General features: G+C 41.7%; 1 protein-coding gene across 4 annotated transcripts in view; it reads left to right on the forward strand.

Moving 5' to 3' along the window:
- The window catches only part of FBXW11 (F-box and WD repeat domain containing 11), a 76,847-nt gene that overhangs the window by 17,083 nt on the left and 38,487 nt on the right, over positions 1-21,277 (forward strand). For 2 of the 4 annotated variants that reach the window (XM_061355443.1, XM_061355444.1), the window contains one exon: positions 656-757. The exons of the other annotated variants lie outside the window; for them this stretch is intronic. In XM_061355443.1, the coding sequence (XP_061211427.1) occupies positions 656-757 (102 nt within the window). The remainder of the gene's footprint in view (positions 1-655; positions 758-21,277) is intronic. 4 annotated transcript variants of the gene reach the window in all.

Raw genomic sequence — 21,277 nt, forward strand, 5'->3', positions numbered from 1 at the left:
AAACTTAGGTGGTGTTCATCTCTAAAAATACTTACCTTTTTTGGTTGTCAGTGCCCCAGTGCACAGACTGTAACCTCAGAAGTTAATGTTGGCTTTGCTGTCAGAATAAATGAGCACAAATTGGTTGAGAAAGTTGAGACAGTGTGGGGTGCCAAACCTTAATTACCGTAGCTCCTTCAGGTTGTATTCTAAAGACATGCCACCCTAATGAAAAGCTCCTGTGCTTCTCTTCCCCGAGGGTGACTGCAAAGGTAAAAACCTCACCAGCAATTATAGCCAGGCCAGTTTGATGAGGAAGGCGGCTTCCCTGGGCAGCAGAGCCGTGGTTGTCGGTAGCAATGTGTGGATTCATTGCTGGACTGATGGACCAAACTGTAAGAACTCTGATTCCACTGGTAGTAAGTTAAAATGTTAGCTGGGTGCTGAAGCCAAGTGACTGCCGGTGAGCTGGTTATCCTTGACAGGACAGAGGGAGGGCTTGTTTTCTGAAAAGGATCTTCAGTTGTTATTTTACTCTTGGCCACTAACCTTGTGATGAATGTGGAAATAACATAGATAAGTACCCACGTTAACATACTAATGAGTTGCCTGCCTTGAGTGATTTGTTGTGGCATCTAACTGCTTCTTCTCTTCCTTCCTTTTTGTCACCCTGCAGTGTTCTGTGCCAAGGTCTTTGTGGCTAGGCTGCTCCAACCTGGTAGAGAGCATGTGCGCACTGAGATGCCTGCAGAGCATGCCCAGTGTCAGATGTCTCCAGGTGCCTTTCTTCTTTCTTGTTGTAAATGTTATGCGTATGCTGTTGAACATTTGTTAAACTCTCAGGACTCTGTTTAATCAAACTGTTAAGTCTGCTAAATGTTTTTTGTGCATCCTTTTTCTGAACTCTTCTACTTAACTGCATTGTAGGAGTGAATCTTAAGAGGGCTTTCTGTACAGTAGGCTCTTGCGGGGGGTGGTGAGCTGTTGTATTTTATTGCCTGTTTACTGAGTTGTGATAATAAGTAGCATAGTTGTGCATGTTGCCTGCTACATTTTGCTTTCTCATTTAATTTAAAAGATAACATAATGAGCTTTTGCCATTTCTCTTAAACTGCAATGAACTGACTAGCCTGTGATATTTGTGTGATTTAATTTAGAAAGGATAAGCTTTTTATTTTCTCAGTGTGATCCTGGTTCTAGCCTTAAGTGACAGTCTTTGCACATGTTTGAATGCAGAACAGTCAGCATGGAATCTGGAGCTCTTTGGGTTATTCTGTTAACTTCCTAACTTTTAAGAAGTAAAGAACAAGGGATGGGGGACTTACTCTGCATCAAAGACCACTAAATGTCAAGTTCTCTGTTGTTTCTCTTCTAGTAAGCCTTTGAAGCTGAGCCTGTGTAATTTATAGATGGGGGAATTGCTGCTGTTTCTTCACTGGTTCGGGAGGGATTGAAAGTGATAAAAGGGAGATTGTAGTACCAGTTAACAGTTTTGAACTCCGAGGATATTTACCTTGGAAAGAAAAAGCAGAACCTGTGTAGTAACTGTGTGGCACTTCCTAAAGTGTTCCTGAATGTACCATTTTTAGCAGAACATAATCATTATTTTAGTGTCTTTTATAATATGTTAGTGTTACTCAGTGGTTCAGGTTATGAGTACCAAACAAATACTTAAACTGCATTTGTGAATGGAAGCTTAAATAGAATGTTGTTTGAAGTCAGTCTGTTTTTGTTCAGACACTGAATGTCTTGCCTTAAGTAACCATTTATTTCACAACCTCTCCTCTTGCCTGCAAAGTTTGGCCACTGGAGTTCCAACAAGTTTGAGTTTCAGAATATAGATTTTCTTCAAAATTTCTGTTAAAATCCAAACTTGCTTTTCTGTTTGAATGCTTTGTTTCTAATTTTGAAATACTGTTCAAAGCTGGGGGGAAACAACACTAAGATGAATGTATAGATGGATAATACAGTGATTATAACTTGTAGGATGGATAGTGATGTTGGAGTAGGTTGGATGGAGTCTGGTGGCATGGGCCAGTAATAGTTTCAGGGGTCCTTAATGAACCCTGGTGAGGACTGTGAGCAGTGATTGTGATCCAGCTTTGTTGCCATGCGGCTGGCTCCTTGGTGTGGATCTGGACTTCTCAAATTCTACACTTTCTTGCTTAACTTTTTTTACTTCCTTTCTCCCTGACTTTTGAATCAGTGAGTTCTGCCCAACTGTATTCAGCAATTTGAACTTTTTCAGGATAGGAGCAATTTTGCTGTTAATAACTGACCTTTAAATGGTAGGTGTAGATCTTGGCTTCACGGGCTTACAAGCCTTGGGGTGGGCTGGTGCTGGACCCACACACAGTGAACATCAAAAAGACTCATCAGGCTGTGGGGCTTCTTAGCAAGGTCAGGTTTCTTGCTGCTGGCAAGGTGTGGGTTCCTGCAAATACCTGCTTTTGGAAGGGCAAGGATTCCTTATTGATGAATCTCGGAACTTTGACTGCCCCAAATTTCTTACAAATCAGCTCTTTGGACATTTCTGATCATGGCAAATGGGCTGTTGGAGGGTTTGGGTTTTTTTTCTTCCAACTGAACTTCTTATTAAAACAATGTTACAGGAAGAAAAATCTACACACTCAACTGAAGTACTAGTAAACCCATTTATTATGAACACTTTGCTTTCTCTTAACAGTATCTATTAGTAGGTACATAGTAGTTAACTGTAAACAGGAGAAAGCTCAGAGCAGGCTGGGTAGTAGGTTGTTACAAACTTATGTTGATAATATTGATTACAAGCTAAAATACAAACCATGAATGCGCTGTGTTGTGGTTTAAGCCCAGCCAGTAACTCAGAACCAGGTAGCCGCTTGCCCACCCCCCACCCCCCCCCCCCCTTCCGCTGATCCCTACTGATGGGGAGGAGAATGGAAAGAATGTAACTCCCACAGGTTGAGATAAGAGCAGTCCAGTAACTAAGGTATAACACAAACCACTGCTGCTGCCACCAGTAATAATGATAAGGGGAATAACAAGGGAAGATAATACAGCTGCTCATGAGGATTTGCCACAGGGATGATCAGGGGACTGGAGCACCTCCTGTATGAAGATAGGCTGAGAAAGTTGGGGCTGTTCAGCCTGGAGAAGAGAAGCTGCATGGAGACCTCAGAGCAGCCTTCCAGTATCTGAAGGGGGCCTATAAGGATTCTGGAGACAGACTCTTCATTAGGGACTGTAGTGACAGAACAAGGGATAACGGGTTCAGACTTAAACAGGGGAAGTTTAGATTGGATATAAGGAAGAAGTTCTTTACTGTAAGGGTGGTGAGGCACTGGAATGGGTTGCCCAGGGAGGTTGTGAATGCTCCATCCCTAGTAGTGTTCAAGGCTGGGTTGGACAGAGCCTTGGGTGATGTGGTTGAGTGTGAGGTGCCCCTGCCGATGGCAGGGGAGTTGGAACTGGCTGATCTTAAGGTCCTTTCCAACCCTAACTATTCTATGATTCACCACCTGTCAACCGATACCCAGCCTGACCCGAGCAGTAGTCTAGCCCTTCCAGGTAACTGGCCCCCAGTTTCTATACTGGGCATGAAGTGCTGTCGTATGGAATACCTCTTTGGTTAGTTTGGGTCAGGTGTCCTGTCTCTGCTTCCTCCTGGCTTACCCTCCTCCCTGGCAAAGCATGAGACTCATAAAGTCCTTGATCAGACTAAACATTACTGAGCATCAACTAAAAACATCGGTGTTATCAGCGCTGTTCCCAGGCTGAAAGTCAAAAACACAGCACTGCACCTGCTACTAAGAAGGAGAAAAATGACTGCTACTGCTGAACGCAGGACATGCTGCTTCATGCACAAGATTTTTGGAAACCTGCTATCACATAGCTGTGGCGTCATGTATCATTAAACTAAAGCTAATACATGTTATGTGGCTTGGAGCAACCTTGTCTACTGGAAGATGTCCCTGCTTATGGCAGGGGTTTGGAACTGGATGGGCTTTAAGGTCCCTTCCAACCCACACCCGTCTGGGATTCTATGATTGACATGTGAGTTTAAAAAACTTTTCTAACCTGTATTGTTTTGAGGAATTGTTACAGATCCATCAGCTTCCATAAAAACATGTTTGAAGTACCAGTTAATTTGTGTAGGTTCTAATCCTCCCTGTGCCTGGAGGAAATTAACAACCCCAGAACATTTTTAACTATGTAATTGTCACATCTAATAGGGTTAATGAGTTTTAGTAACACTGCTGTGAGGACAGGCCCATTGCTCAAGTGCAGGGCCTGCTTTGATGCTGCAAGGAGCTCAGTGTGTGGCAAGAACGCATTTTGTGTATCCAGCCTGTTGCACTTGAGGAGTTGCTGAGGAGGGGTTTCACCAGGGTGTTGCAGATCAGTGCTTATCTGCTGACTGCACCCTCTTGATGGGTTCCTTAGAGAATAAAGAGGATAACTGTCCTGAGCAGCTAGATACCTGTGGAACTTGCTGCTTGGTGAGGTGTAGTGAGCTCTTGGTTTAAATTTTGCTCCAAAATAAAGGCTTTTCTCTTTGTTCTTCTTTTTTTTTTTTTTTTTAATCTGGTTTTTGTAGAACTGCAACCAGGAATAAGAGGTTTTGATTTTTAGAAGCACCTGTAGGAGAATTAAAACAAAAACCAGCCCTCTGTTTTCAGGCATGTGACTCAGTGATGCCAAAAGGGGAACTTGGAAGTGAGAGTGGCACCAGCTGCTTTTCCCCATGTTTGATTTTTGGTACCATGACCTGCCCTTCACTGTTTCCTGAGCTGTAAGCCCACATGTAAAAACAGGTAGGGCAGATATACCAGGAGGTCTTCCTTCTGTAGCATACCTCAGTTAGTGTAATGATGATTAATAGGAAGTTTAAGAAGCCCTTTGGTGATTCACAGAAGGTATCTGAGAGTTATCTGTTACCTGTGTGTGTTGTATGTGTAAACAGTGAAGGGACCAGGAATAAGGGCAGGGGTGGGGGTGGAAACCAGTCTTAAATCTGGAGCCCTGTAGAATTTCTTCAGGAAGCTCTTACTGCATCTTTGTGCTTTTTCTATCGTTTAGGCTTCAAGAGTAATCTACTCTCAGTCTAAAAGAAGAAAGCAGATTAGGTTTACTCTTGTCTTTCCATAAAGTTGTTAGCAATCCTAAAACTTAATGAGGCTCTTCCAAAATCAAGCTGTAACATTTAAGCAAATATCCTCTGCTGCCAGTGGATTGGAGGGAGTCTTCCAGTTCCCCACAGTTAGTCTGGTTTTGTATTCTGGGCTTTTTGTCATGCGCTAAAATATCTTCCTAATGCATGTAGTTGAGCAGTCTGCATTCTGTGAGCTGTTAGTGAATGGAGAAGAGAAAATCTATTAAAAATATAGTGGTACTTGAACCTTGCTCTCTCTATCCTGAATTGCAGTGTAATATTGTTTGAAATCAAGCCCTGGCCAGTTATTATCATTTGTTATTGTTGTATTGGAGATGCCAGTTCATAATACTTGACACTACTGTAGATTCAGGCCTTATTTTTAACTACTTAATTATCTTCAATAATGTCTTTGTACCAAGGAGCTTACCATTATGAACATACTTGGATGCAAATAGCTACTGTTTTCATCCTCTTTGGTATGGATTGACTGCAAGATTAAAAGCAGACTGGTCTATTACTTAGGTGTTTAGAGAAGTTGCTACCTGTTGTGTAACGCAAACATGTGGATACATCACCTTCCACTGCTTCATCCTTGTGAAGCACAGCAGTGGTTTTGAACATAGTTTGTCACACTGCTTTGGGAAATAGCTCCAACAGCACTGTCACACAAAGAGAAACATCCAGAGCTCTTAGCTCTGTAAGTAAACATCTCCAGTGTGGATTGAAGACTAGTCATTAACCAACAGAAGATAAGTACTCAAATGATGCTTTGAATTATTGCATAATGTAGGATGTGATGAAGTAATGCTTGGGGAATTTATTATTAGATAGCTGTAATCAACCTAGTAACCAAATACTGCTCAAGCAGCTTTCTTCCTTATAGTCAGTTCCAGTTTCTGTTGACTATATTTTTCTGGGGATTGTAATCTCTTACCTTCAAAACTCTTAGGTTTTTTTCTTGCTTAATTTGACTCACCCCAACATAGTTTTTTCCTGCACCTTAGCATTTATTGTCCTCAGCTTTGTCAGCTTTCTTGTGTGTAGTGTCATGCTTTTCCTTTCATGTTCACATGTGGGGTATGTAGCTTGGAAGCTTTAGCAGAGCATTGATTCCCTACAGGAACAACAAACTTCTCACTTCCCAGAGCTTCCAGTGTAAGAAGTTGACTTGTTCATCCACAGGCCAGATCTTAGCATTCACATAGTGTTTTTTTTCAAGCTTGAAGCTGCCCTGACTCCTCCCAGCCCATCAGCCAGTGGTCCTTAGGCTTGTGACCGTGTGCTTCACCTCTCCTTTATCCCGGACCTCTGCCCAATGTCCAGGCTCTATAGGTTTGCTTTTTTCTGCATTTTCATTCTTACACCACATGTGCTGGTGACGGACAAATCATGGGAATGTGACATTGACTTGGTTCTTGCCAGTGTTATTCCTGCTTATAGACTGATTGTATTGGTTTATTCTTCATAACTAGAAGTTGTCTACACAAAAACATGGTCTTAAAGGCCTTTTGACTTGGCCAGTTCATAATTTATTACGGTTCAGAAGAACCTATTCACCAGTGGCAAGTGCTGTTGTGGAGCATGAGGGTTTTGATATTTATTCCTTACAATAGCATTCCCTGCAAAGGAAATTACTTGTTAGCAGCAAGGAATCTCAGTGCTATCACAGCTGAGCTGAGACACGAAGAAGTTTGTCTTTGCATTTATTGGTATGATACAATTTAGCGTTAACTTGCTTAAGTTTCTATTTGTTATTTTTCCCTTAATTTTGAACTTCTGTTGGTGGATGTTTTGGTTCAGATAGCAGAGGGAAGTACAATGGGAACTGTACTTGGAAAAATTGTATTTGAAAATGAAGAGCTTTGATTTATTGACATGAAAGCTTTATGATCCTTTTTATCACAGTAGAAGTTCAGACATAGATATGATGCACTGTTCTTAAACCAGCATGACTGCAGGAGATGCATTCTGCTGACACATTTCCCTACAATGCATGAAATCATGGATGGGAAAATGATGTCTCTGTGTAGTCAGCCCCCTTTTGAAAGTGTTCTTCTGTGCAGCTGTTAAAATGGGTTGTCATAGCCAGACAACTGCTTTACTGCTTCTGTTAGGTTTGAAGCAATTTACAAGCACTTCTTTGACATATTTTCTGTTATTTTGCCTCAAAACAGTGGGACTGTTACCATTTCTTTTTTGAAACAGTCCAACAGGTCCATTAAAAAAAATGCATGTTTGAGTCGGTTTTCTTTAAAGGAACAGAACGTTCCCTCCAGTATCTGAAATACTTGTGCGAGTCCCTCTATTTTAAACAGACTTCTTTGAGACAGAAAGCTTGTCCATGCAGTAAGCCTGTTGCCGTTTTGCACAGGAGATGGCCTGAATCAGTCTGTAGATCTGATTTAGAGATGTCCAGTTTTCCCTCTTTTAAGCAGCAGCAGTTCTTCCAAGTATTGTTTCTTCTGGCTGAAGCTGGAGTTTCCTCTCAAAATTAGTAAGTTTGGGGGGGGGGGGTTTTCAACAGTTTCTGTTAATAGCTTTTTTTTTGTTGTTGTTAGTTCTTAGGATATGTGAGTTGCGGCCTCTGAGGACTGATACAGCAGCTCAATTTGGTGTTTCATATATTGCAAGTATTTTGCAAAGGGTGACGTTGCATTTTTGCCCTCTTTCATGTTACTTTTCTCCTCCAGTGCTTGGCCATGCTGGTCTCCTCCAGTATCCCAGTGTTACTCTGGTAATGGAGTTGCCTGTAACTGGGGCTGGTATCTGGACGTGCCTCACAAGTGATAGCAGCTTCTTGTGATGCTTCCTGCTGGTGTGGTCATGATGTGTTGCTAGGTCAATAGGATAAATCAGTGCAAAACACAGGGGCTGTTTTCTTCCCAAGTATGATTTATTGTCTGAAGGAAAGTGTTATGATAAGCACTTTTTTCAGTTATTCTTTGTGTACCTGCTGTCAGACATTAATTATTAACTAAGACTGTTCTTTCTTAGTGGCAAGAGTAGAGACCTTCGCTTTATTGGGTGAATTCATATTGTGTATTTTGAAGTCTAAGAGAGCAATTACATACTAGATTACCTTAAATCTCAGGCAGTGAGCTAGTATTGAGCTGTGAACCAGAGCTCTTCCTCTTCAGTTTCCTTAGTTGAGGAGCAAAATCATGTTCCTTGGTGTCAGAAGAGTAGCAAATGAAGTAAATATCTGTAAGTTTTGGTTCCTGGTTTTCCCCAGCCATGGTGTGCATCAGTCACTTGGAGCTGGCTGGCTGGCTTCTGCCGAAGAGCCCCAGCTGTGTTCCTTCTGCTCTGGGGTAAGGCTGCAGGAAATGGTGGTGTGGGCTGAGAGGCCAAAGGCAGCCTTTGAAACCACAGGACAGGTTGGGGTCCCCTGCAGCAGCCTCCCCAGGGTATGGGCTGAGCACTGCCAACCACTGCCCTCTCTGCTTGTGGGTAAAGGGTCTTGCTGCCATTAACAACTTCATACATATGGGTGCTTTTCTTGGGTGTTGTTGCTTTAGCAGTTTTCAGGGAGCGGTGAGGATCATTAACTCCATCCCCAAGCTTCCAGAGAAGGACAAGTGGTTCCTTTCAGGAGCTGGGTTCTGTTTCTAACCAGCCTTTCAAGTTATTTCACCTGTGGCTGTTGATGGGCAGTTCTCACATCTTTGTCTTTTCTTCCCAAGTTGTAGGTGCTTGAAAGTTAGTTATTTACTTAATAATCTTTACGATAGAGCTTACAAGGGATTGGTGATGCAATTCCCTCTCAAGAGATACTTTTCTAAGCTGCTGTCTGCTGCAGAAGTCATGTCCAAATGTGGAAAAAGTAATGTGAGCATAGAGATCCTTGTTCCTTTGGGTGACTTGCTAGCCTGCTTGTTGCTCGTATTTCTCTCTTATACCATTTAAACATCCCAGTCTATTGTCTCTGACTGGCAAGGATATGTCCCTAAGGAGGCATATATGTTTCTTCACAATGGATTCATGTATCAGCTCATGATACCAGACCTTGCCTCAGTAAATCCAGGGCCTGTTGCTTATAGCTGCAACAGATGAGTGTAATTGCAAACATAAATTTATGTTCCTCAGAAAAGCTAACAGAATCACACTAAGCTTAATATAGTTCACAAGTAGTGGGCAGGAGCTGTTATTCCTGATACCTCTTATGGTGCATCAACAGAAGATGGCATCTTTTGAGTGGAGAGAAGCTGTTAGCCACTCCTTTGTGCTTATGCTTTCTCAGCCTCGTTTGGAAAAGACAATTGGTATTGCTCTCCGATCCTTTATGGTGCAAAGAAGTTTGCTAGATGACGTGCCTAGCTCTCTACCTGCCTTCTAGGAGTGCCAGGCTTATGCTGGGAGGGAGTGAAATCTTTCTTAGGAAAAGGAAATGCAAGGCAGTCTCTTGAGGCACAGTTGATAGAGTCCTGTTCCTCACAGGTGTTTGTTATGTTTCCCACAGAAGAATTTTCAAGGAAACAGGAAAAATATAATCAAATATTTCTCTCTGTGGTTGAAATTATATTTATGCAGTGTCTTCACACAGCGCTGTCAAGCTTATCAGGAATGTCACTGGCAGGAGGACCTGATCCCTTGCTTGTGGGGATTTAAGCAGCAGCCTCAGTACCAGTGTTAGTCATGGTTTTACTGACACTAACAGTTCCACTCTTGAGTCAGCATCACAGGGACATTAATTCTTTCCATGTGAAAAGTTCCTGGGGTGTTCAGCAGGCAGGTCATTCCCAGGTTGCACTGGGCTGCCTCTGTTTGTATCCTGTGAGTTGTTCTGCAGGTCTTCAGTGTTGTGGCACAGGAGTCTTTGCATATGTGCAGTTTGGGTTGTGTGTCCTTTGACATGGTGGTAGAATCCAGATAAATTGAAGGAGGTGTTGGAATTCAGGATAGGATGGCAAACCAATACCCATCTATCAAGTATGGAAGAAGTGGCACACAAAAGAAAGAAGGAACTGTAACCAAGCCCTTTTACTACTTTGTGTAGTATTTTGATGGCAGCATAGTCAGGTTTGCAAGGGGAAGGCATTACTTTGTGGCACAGGGTGGTCTCCGGGTGCTTTGGACAAGTGGATTGTCCAGACACCTCAGAAGTTTGACTTTGTTGCGCTAGAAAAATAATGCTGGTCATCTTCATCCCAACCTTCTCCCGTACTTTGTGAGTACTGAATTCTGTTCAGTGTTGCACTGGTGTCTGTAGAAACTCTCAGCTATTCAAGCTGAACCCTGCTTTTTAATTCTTACTTCTTGCATTCCTCAAGTTCACACGCAATTCTTGATGCCAGTATTAAAAGCCAGGCTTTAGGGAGGATCCAAACTACACTTCTAACCTGTTTCTTTTTGCATCTATTCTACTCTTTCATATTACTTTGACAAATAAACTGTTAAATACTTAACTATAAAATGTATGAATGCAAACATCTTTTGGCATGCCTGTGGGCACTTCAGTTAGTTTTCTTTGCATGTTGTAACTGATAAACATACATTGAATGTCATGTACTAAATGAATTAGGTAGGGCCATTAGAATTTAAATTTCATAGAAAATACAGAATGATTGAAGTGAAAGGACAAAAGTTACTGATGAAAGTGGACTTTAAAGTTCTCTGAGTTATTCAGTAGCTAATAATTGAAAAATCACTTGAAAAATCAGTTAAGGATCAAGTGAGGTTATCTTGAAAGTTGTCTGTATGATTGCAGAATTTGAATGCTCTTGAACTCTGAATGTCGTAGGACATTTGTCTGCTTTTGAAGATACTTGAACTAGGAAATTATTCAAGACATAAGGTACCAGAAAATATTTACTGTAATGTTAGAGGAATCCCCTAGAGCAAATGTGATCTTAAATTCTCAGGCTTAAGAAAAGGATGTGTTCTGGGGGAAATTGTGAGAATTAGGCCAAATGCTTTTGAAAAGATTCAGTACCTGAATAGTAAAAATGCAGTATGCTTGCTGCTGAGTGACTGTCATCACTCTACTGCAGAGACTTCTGTGTCATCCTGCAGTATCTATTAAATTCTTTTTGACCCCTGCTAACTTCAAAGTTATCCTTCAGTGCAGTTTGTTGGAAGCAAAAGCCCTTTCAGATTCTGGATCAGGCCACAGAAACTGTAGCTGGAACTTTTGTTCAGAAGTAAATGAAACAGCAGTTTTCCTGTTGAAGTGACATCAAACCCAGCTGTCTTCAGGAAGTGAGGAGATGTTTGCTGGCATGCTGCGGCGGTCACGGCTTTGGTTTCAAGGCTTCATTGCACAAGATGATGGTTTCAGCTGTCCCTTGCCTTTTTGATCCACTGCCTCGTGCATCAACCACCCCCTTTCACTTATGCTACGACAAGAGGCTGTACTGTAATGTGCAGCAAGTCACTGGTGTGACAGAGATTAAAAATAATCTTCCAAAATGAGGAACCTGAGACGTTGGGCAACTGTTCCTCCCATTCTCAAATCTTGTTCTGCAGAGTCTTTATAATGATGTGCTTTTGTATTAATCAACTGTACCTTGAAGTTGTAGGGGGAGAATTGGTGCTGGCCTTACAGGTCAGGAACATTTAGACATCCATTGTATAAACCATGTGAAATCTAAATTATGCAATTGCACATTCCTTTTAATACCTAGATAAAATCAGCACTTGAATGCAGAGTGTCTGGCTAACCCCAGGCAAGTGTTTGATATATGATATACGATATATGGTATATATCATGTGAGTAGGTATTTGAAATATTTGAGGGGTGATTTTTTTACATCTTATATTACTGAAGACTTTTTTCTTTAGCTGAAGTTACTCTGCAGCCTTTTTTGAGATAGGTTTTTCCTCCAGGTTTTTGATTACTCACATATCAGCAATTACAAAAACACACCGAGATTGTGTATAAGCAAAAGATTGTGTTTCGAACAATCAGTGAGTGATTAGGATTTCCTGAATAGTTCTAATGGATTGATATGGTTTCATGAGTTGCCAAATCTGAAATACTTTGCCATGTATCTTTGGAGGGGAAAAAATTGGATTTAAGAGCAAGTCTGTCTTTCTTGGAGCAGCTGACTGCTTTTAGGCTTTAGTTTAGTTAACTGTTGCATTCTGGACTACTTTTTCACTGGTTTTGTGTGCAAATACCTTCTATTTTGCAAAAGACAAATAATTGAGGGTTGCTGCAGTTTTAGTATTTCAGACTCCTCAGTGCTTTTGAGTAACCTTTTTATAACTTTTACAGAGGAAGTTTGTATAGAAATGTATCTGGTTAAAGTTTTGCTGATCCTTGGGGAAGTGAAAATACCAAAGAACAGGGATAAATTCTGATGTAGTTCTGGTGGCTAGGAAAGGCAAGAAGGGGTGTAGAAGTGCCAGAATCTGATCTTAGACAAAAGTGAAGGAAATAGATAGGCATGCTTGGAGGAAAGTATTGACTGTTTAATTGAAGTTTAGAGCACCTTTTGGTTCTCAGTCCTAGTGTATACGTATTTAATGCCAGTGAATTTGTGGCTGTGGGCTTGTTTTTAAACAAGTTGTGTGCTTTGATATGTGGTATTTGTTTGTTGCTCAGATGCTTTTACCAAGCTGGAAGTGCACATCTGCTGTTTCTCTTCTTTGTGTTCCAGTTCATTGTTTTACCTTAGGGTTAAAGAGCTGTACATCTTTAGATCTCAGTGGAAGAAAAAGATGATGAGCGCCAGTGCCATGTGTTAAGCAGCAGTGGATGGGATTAAAAATTTGATCAGGTTAATGACCTGGCTCTTGAACTGGCTGCAGTGTCTGTATTTGTGATGCCCATTAATGTTCCATCCTTCGTAACCTTTTTAGCCACCCTTGTGTTGAGGGAGCTGCCTGTCTTCTGGCCAGCACATTGAGGTGATCAAATTTGGACACAGCTGGCTTCACATGGAACCAGCAGCAGAGATCTGAATGTAAATTCCCTCTGGGAATCTAGGAATAACCCTTAAAGTGTTTTAACTTTGCACCAGGCAGCTAAGTTGCAAATGTAGTTAAGATTAACATAGGCTAATTTATTTCTTGATGAATGTGAAGTCATCTAATTACTAACTTAGCCTGAAGTTTGTGTCTGAAATACTGTTAATAGGCTTATTAATTGTGTAGGGCAGAGGGGGGTGTTTTTTGCCTTATCCATGAACATAATGAATAGAAAACTGTACAATTTACAGTCCAATTCCCAGCTTTTGTACACAGTGTTGTGCAGCATGAAGTGTAATTTGAATTTTTAGAGGGGCTTTGGACAAGGGCCTGTAGGGACAGGCCAAGGGGAATGGCTTGAACCTCACAGAGGGGAGACTGAGCTGAGCTCTTAGGCAGAAGCTCTTCCCTGTGAGGGTGCTGAGGCGCTGGCACAGGGTGCCCAGAGAAGCTGTGGCTGCCCCATCCCTGGCAGTGCTCAAGGCCAGGTTGGACACAGGGGCTTGGAGCAAGCTGCTCCAGTGGAAGGTGTCCCTGCCCATGGCAGGGGTTGCAGCTGGATGAGCTTCAAGGTTCCTTCTAACCCAAACCAGTCTGGGATTCTGTGATTAGCAATATTGTTAGTGCAGCAAACAATAATAGTAATTGTAGCTGAGACCTTGGGGTAATGTGTCTTAATTAAAAAAAACAAACCCAAAAGAAAACCTTGCTGCCTGTGTCTGTACCTTTCTGCAGCCAGTTTGTCACAGCCATGTTGCTGTGTAAACATTCCACTGTTAAAATCATTACTTGCAAGTGGACAGGATTTAACTTTTGGTGTATTTGTACTCTAGAGATGTGACAGTTAATTCTGGAATGCTTTAGGGAAGTGATTACAACCATTTGCAATGACAATTAATGATAAGCCTGATGGCTGTTTTAATATACTTTTAAAGTTTTGAGACTATTTAAGTATTGAGATTTTTCTGCTGCAGGCAAGAATGTGGATTGCTGATGTACTGCCTGCATCCAGCATCTGCCAAGAATGGCTGAGTGACCATATAGTAAAAGGCATGAGCTGAGACAGCTTTAAAACAAACAACGCCTGTAAGCTGGAGGTATAATTAAACCTCCTGTTAGGCTGGAAAAGGGCTACAGAGTCCAGTTTTCATCTGAAGTAGAATGTGATCAGTAAACCTCAGCATTGCAGTGGGACTTGCTGGCTGCGCTTTGCTGCTGGCTGCTCTTTCACAACCTGAGATGATTATACCATTATATTTATTATTAACTAATTATTATAATTATTATTAATAATAATTATTATTCAGTGTTTTCAACAACCAGCTTGAACTGTGCTGGTAGGAACTATGGAACACATACAGCAAAGCTTAGTGTAGCCCTCAAACATTGTCTAGCTCAATGTAAAATTCCATTTGCCATATTTTTAGTAAGCTGATTCTTCCTAAAACTGGTGTATTCTGTTCAGAAGCAGGTGTGGAGAAAGTGATTTATATATATATATATATATATATATATATATGTATGTATGTATTTGGGACTCAACATATTTATGTTCAGCCAGAGAGTTTGCATGCTGTGCAGGTTTTGCAGCCATCATGGATCTGTACTCAGAATAGTGCAGGGATGAGTCATCCAGTTGCCACAATTACACAATTCAGTGCTCGTTGTCCTTGTAGATACTACATATTAATCCAGGATGGATACAGGCAGGTTTTGATTATGGACTCTTTACTTCAGACACTTAGAAAATTTAATGAGAGTTAGGGTGTCTCAAACAGTTAGGCAAGGAGCGTGGTAGACGTGATCCCACAGTGCCTACTGAAGTAAGCCCGCCTTAAGGAGTAATAAGATATTGCGTATTTACCCCAAAGCCCCTAAAATGAGCAACAAAAAACCACCACAGATCTCTAAAACTGGCTGATGGATCAAAAGCATTCCCCCATCTAATTTTAGAGACTTTATTTGCTGGTGAAAACACTGGGTATCTCTTGGAATTGCAGGAACTTACTTTTTTTTTTTTCCCCTTACTGCTATCAGTTTGAGTAGCAACACAGATGAGCTGGTGACTTGGATGAAAGTAGCACATTTCTTATTACAGCCTAAGCTGGCTGCTAGTTTAATCAGTGAATGATTTATTTTTTTTTTAATCCTAATCTTCATAGGAATCTGTATTCCACTATTTCTGAAGTACTAAAAGCCAGCACAGTGATTTTGCTGTTACGTTCTTACTTCATTAACAATTGTGCTTTTCAGGTTGTCTGTGAATTAACAAATTCACTGCTCTGCCAGGTGGTTTCAGACTGCACTTCCTGCAGACAACTGCCTGTTAGAAGGACATGCCATCACCAGAAGCTCTGTGGTGGAGTTGGAGCCCTTGCTTAGTGTTAACTGAAATAGCATTAGAATAGTAGCTGATAAACTGCTGATCATTTTCATGTATAATTTCATTTTTAAAGTAAGTTACACAGTTTAGTCCTCTCTGGACACAGGCCACACTGAACTGACTTCAGTGATTACGGTCAAGTTAAGTCAGGCGTACCAAATCTTAAGAGATACCCCGTTACTTATTTAGGGAAGTAACTGCAAATTAATTTTGTAATGAGTTTAAGGTCAAGACAGGTACTTTAGAAAGCAAGTTAAAATACTGGTACTAATTGCCAGTCATCAAAGCATTAGTGATTAAACAGAATAACCTGTTTAGTATCTGCTTGTATTCTTTTGGGGCAGCTCTTGGGTCCTCAAGACAAGAACAGTGTGGAGCTGTTGGGGAGAGTCCAGAGGAGGCCATGGAGATGCTGCAAGGGCTGGAGCAGCTCTGCTCTGGAGCCAGGCTGAGGGAGCTGGGCTGGGTCAGCCTGGAGAAGAGAAGGCTCCTGAAGGGGAGACCTTAGAGCAGCTCCAGTGCCTAAAGGGGCTCCAGGAAACCTGGAGAGGGGCTTGGGACAAGGGCCTGTAGGGACAGGCCAAGGGGAATGGCTTGAACCTGCCAGAGGGGAGACTGAGATGAGCTCTTAGGCAGAAGCTCTTCCCTGTGAGGGTGCTGAGGCGCTGGCACAGGGTGCCCAGAGAAGCTGTGGCTGCCCCATCCCTGGCAGTGCTCAAGGCCAGGTTGGACACAGGGGCTTGGAGCAAGCTGCTCCAGTGGAAGGGGTCCCTGCCCATGGCAGGGGCTGGAACTGGATGAGCTTTAAGGTCCCTTCCAACACAAACCACTTTAGGATTCTCCAATTTAGGTGAAGATAGACTTGAGGTTTTCTTTCTCTCAGCAGACAGAAACAGGCAGCTGTTGGTTTTGGGGAAATTACTGCTCTGGACAAAACGTTCTAATAAAAAAAAGACCCCAGAGGGGTATCAATCCAGGGGTATAAAAGCATTGGCTATGTTTTAAAAACATCGCATCTACAGCTTGTGGTCAAACTATGGTGTTGGGTTTTTTAGCAACCTGAAACACAAATTGGAGAGCTGTCTGCTGGTACTGAATTTACCCAATCTTCTTGTAAGCTTGGTGGTGGTTAGTCAGGGGCCAAATAAAACTGATGCTTTATTTGCAGTGTGAGGCTTTTTTTCTAATTTTGCCTTCAGCTGTTGGATCTTGGAGACTCTTTTTAGTATTTCAAGTATATTTTTGTTCGAATTTCCAGCAATAACTGCACTAAAATAAAACCTGGCAACTGGGCAGACTAGCTAGGTAAGAAATGAAGTGTATTGAGCTGAATTTGTGCAGATCCTTAGTGCTTACATAAATAGTTTAGCTTAGGGCAGAACAAGCAGCTACTAATACACATGTCAAATATAGGCATGCCCATGGTCAGCAAGATAACTTTCAAGTTATAATCATAGAATATCTGAAGTTGGAAGGGATCCTTAAGAATCACTGGGTCCAACACCCTGCTCCTTACAGGACTACCTGCAACTAAATCAGGTTTAACTTGATGAACCTTAGAGCTTTGTTTTCGAAGTGCTTTATAGTGTTTGTGAGCAGGGGGTTATCTGCCACGTTCTCAGAAACTATTTGGACGATCATTTGGTCATGGGCTGTGTTTTCCATTTTTCTCAAGGGATTTTTTTTTCCCCCATAAAATGTTACTTGATTCTCACTAAATTAAGCAAAAATGCATATTTTTCTTTTTACATAATTAATGGATAAATATTGCAAGGAGCCACTTTCTGTAGTGAGGTTAAACCCACAGCTGAGGTTTGTTGCTGCTGGTGCTGTCTTTTCTGTGGCACCAAACATCTTTATTGACCAGATCTGAATGACTGTCTGTACTTCTTATGCTTATTCCTTTGATACAGGAATCTTTGTATCATTAGTTCATATATAGCCCATGGCTCTGCTTCTGAGGAAACTTTCTGAAGGGAGGGTTCTTTGCAGTGGTTAGGATGAGCACCTACTTCCGACCTGGCACTTGGAAGCACTGTAGTGTTTTTACATTTCTTTGCAGGCTGGTACATACAGACTGTTGAGGGGTGCAGTAAATGAGGGATCTAGTACACTTCAGTGGTCCTCCAACCTCGTTTAGTGTTTGTGCTGTGTTACACTTTCATTAAGAGTCTCAGTAGTTAAAAGAAGAAAATCCCCTCCTGTCCCTGATCAAGTATCAAGATGTTGCTAATAAACACTGTTTAACAGGCTCCTGGATTAGAAAATGTTGACCATTCATCCTAAGGAGCGGCTTGCATTCATTTGGAAATTCTTTAAACTATTCTGGGTTTTCTGGCTATATTAAAAGCAGGAAGCCATGGGGAGCACATGCTCATCTCTTTTACATGGTAGAGATGGTTACACAGCTTTCTCCCTCACTGATGTGGTCCAGTTGTCACATAGGATGGTGGATCTGTCTCCTCCTCTGGGTGAATGTGTAATTGATACCTTCAGCAATCCTTGTGCTGCAGAGCTGGTTTCAGAAGGCAGGTTGAGCATACAGAGCTCAAGCTTAATCTGCTGTGCTTGGCTTTGTGATGTCCAGATATGTATTAGTTTTTATCGTTTATTGAACTTATCTAAAGTCAGATATAGAAGTGATTTTCTAAAGCAGATGAAGAGCCTGTTTCATAGAATCATGGAATGGTTTATGTTGGAAGGGACCTTAAAACTCATCCAATTCCAACCCCATGCCACAGGCAGGAACACCTTCCACTAATCCAGGTTGCTCCAAGCCCCATCCAACCTGGCTTTGAAAAACTTTAGCTCAAATATTTTGATTAGTTTTTCTTATTTTGTGATTTTAACTGAAATTTCCTGGTATCTCTTCCATAGGATAGGAATTTTATAATGAACTTAGTGTGGTCTAACTCAGATGAGAATTACTGGTGTAGTCTCAAAAGGGTAGTGGGAAATAGAAGTTCTTATTTTCTACTTCTCTCCTTTACGTTATAGCTGAAAATACAGTAATTCAAGACTATTTTTTTTTGTCAGGGTAACACAGCTGTTGTCTAGTTTTGTCCATCCATCCTTTGTATCCTGTGAATCCATTTGTCAATAGGCAAAAGCTTCTCATCAAAGCAGCTTAGCAGTGTTGTCTGCCTTGCTAGGTGCTACTCCTGTGACTTGTGTGTCTTGTCCCAGTTCCCAGGATTACTGCTGTCACTTCTGTAATAGTTCTCTCAATACTGGAATTAAAACTGGGTTAAAGAGCAAAGCTGCCGCATGCTGTTTCTCTTCAGAGCCAATTGAGTGACTGAAGGCACTCTCAAGTCCTGAAGCATGGTGCAGACCCAAGTGTCACTTGCCTGTAGCTATCAGGAGATCTGGTAGGAATTTGGTCCATGCAGGTTTGATAGATTTCTGCCAGAAAGATACAGACCTTGTTTCATATCTCACATGAGCAAGATGAGCCTTGCAGGCTGAGTGCCATTCAACTGCAGGAATATTTAGATGCTTTTGTACTTAATGTTGTACATTCATACGTATGTGGAACTGTTATGCTTGAGATGCCAGTTTTAGGTACCTGAAGTTTTATAATACCTACACAGTTTTTGCCTTTGGGGATCACAGAGTGAATCCTAGAAGGGTTTGGGTTGGAAGGGACCTTAAAGCTCATCCAGTTCCTGCCACCCTTCCACTAGATCAGGTTGCTCCAAGCCCCCTCCAACCTGGATCATTCATGGCTCTTTTTATTTTTGGAAGCTTTTCATAACCTCCAGAGGAAATAAGCTTTATGTAGTTACACTTGTATCTCTTTCTCCTCAAGTAACTTTTGAACCTGTTTACCATAGTCATCTGCATCTCGGAAATCCCAAAGCCTTTTGTGCTTCTGTGGAGCAGAAAGACCAAAGAAAGCTTGAAGTTACTGCAGAGCTAGGTGAGGAGTATGGAATACAAATCTTCAGGAAACAGGCTTTTAAAATTCTACAGCTTGTAGAGCAATTTGTAGGTTTTACTACCAGTGCTGGGTTTGCTGTTAGTAGAAGTCAAGACAGGCTTTTCTGAGTATAACGTAATTCAGTGGGGTTATAACAACTGTAATGCAACAGAAAGCATCTATGCTTAGAGCCATTGTTATCTCTTTGTTGTCACTGCTATTCCCAGTAGGGGATGGGGAGCACTTATTCCAAGCTGACTAATTTAGGAATGACAGCTGCTTGGAAATAATCATTCTACTTTTGCAAGAGCTGTGAGCAAGTGAACAAGAATTTATGGAAAAAAATGAATTTATAGATGGGATTAATTGGCAATATTTAGAAGTTATAAAGTTATGCATCCGCTGTGGGAAGCTGCTAGGCTCTGCTGGTAAAAAGTCAAGCCTGTTCTTTTAGAGTTTGCAAGTGTCTGTCCGTGGTATTGCAGGCGCTCGTGGCCTGGCCAGAGGTACTGGAATAAGAGGTCTTGATTGTGTTCAGCAGCAGAGCTGCAGGGAGATGGTGAGAAATTTGTGTTAATGCCACTTTAAAGCTACTTGGGGAACCTGTGGAGGTGGCCAGCAAGGTAGCTTCATGTAGAGGTTGGGCGGGGTGAACAACAAGGTAGAGACTGGGAGAAGACAACAGCATGATGAAGGGAAGAGTTGCACTTGTAGCTGCTTATCTTTCTTGTTACACAAGAGCTGGAGCCCTTCCTGAGCAAGAATCAGTGAGACCAGCTCTTAGGAATTCTGAAATTCTTCTTTTGCCAAGTGCTGTGGATGTGGATGGACAGATTAGAGGTGTCTAATTGCTTCTTCCAGACAGCAGAACGGGATCCACTCAGTCATCTTTCAGTCTTCAATTAGTAGGCTTGAGTGCTTCAGAGACACACAAGAGGAAAATTTTTCCTAAGGAGAACAATCAGCCATTGGAATAATCTCCCCAGGGAAATGATGGATTCCCCAGTGCTGGACACTCAAGACTGGGCAGGACAGGGTGCTGGGGCATCTAACCTATGTCACGCTTTGCCTGGAAAGGTTGGACCAGATGATCCTTGAGGTCTCTTCCAACCTGGGGTTCTATGGTTCTATGGCACATTATAGTTTGGGTTAGGTTGTATGTGATCTGGTGAATGATCCCTAAAATTAAGTGTCAAAGATGGGAGTAGAGCAAGTTTATTAAGAAGAGCAGGTATAATAGGGAGATTAAGCTATATATTTGGGATCAGAAAGGGAGAGAATGAAGGATTAAACCCATCAAGCTCGAAAATACACCAAAAAAATCTGGAGTGAGTTTAGGATGGGGAAAGAGTGAAAGCACAATCAGCACTGTAGTAGATACAGCTATCTACTTCTTGCTTCAATACATAAATGCAGTGTTAAATTCCCAGTCTAAAAACCAGTCTGTGTAGACTGCCCTCACGATGTTTGTGAGTGCCCAGATATTGAAGAAATGGAAATATCCCTCAGCAGCAGTACTGCCTCTGCCAGGTCATCCATTTGTGCATCCAAGACACTTAGCCAAGACTGTGCTCTGATGTTCTGAAGTAAGAGTGGTGCAGAAGTGCAGGCCTCCCTTCTGTTAGTTGACATGCCAAGGATGTAACACATTGTTAAAGCCTGCTACCTAGTTTTCTTTAACTTGGCAGCACCAGAGGTACAGTAGAATTGAGTAGGTGTGCACCAGACAAAAACCTGCTCTGCAGTCTGCCTAGTGTGGAAGTCTAATTTTGGTGAATTTTGTGTTCTTGCACACTTGGTGTTACAGTGTTGCTCTGCTATAGCTTTATTATATGATCCTAGAATGAAAAGACATGATGTTTAACACACAGTTCTTAGCCTGCATCCAGGGAAAGCTAGCAGTGGTCTCTGATGTTTCCTGATGAAGGAGCAGAAGAAAGCAATG

Source organism: Neopsephotus bourkii, unplaced genomic scaffold (assembly GCF_033783945.1).
Source record: "Neopsephotus bourkii isolate Nb327-2 ecotype Australia unplaced genomic scaffold, CSIRO-AGI_Nbou_v1 NB_803, whole genome shotgun sequence".
NCBI lineage: Eukaryota > Metazoa > Chordata > Aves > Psittaciformes > Psittacidae > Neopsephotus > Neopsephotus bourkii.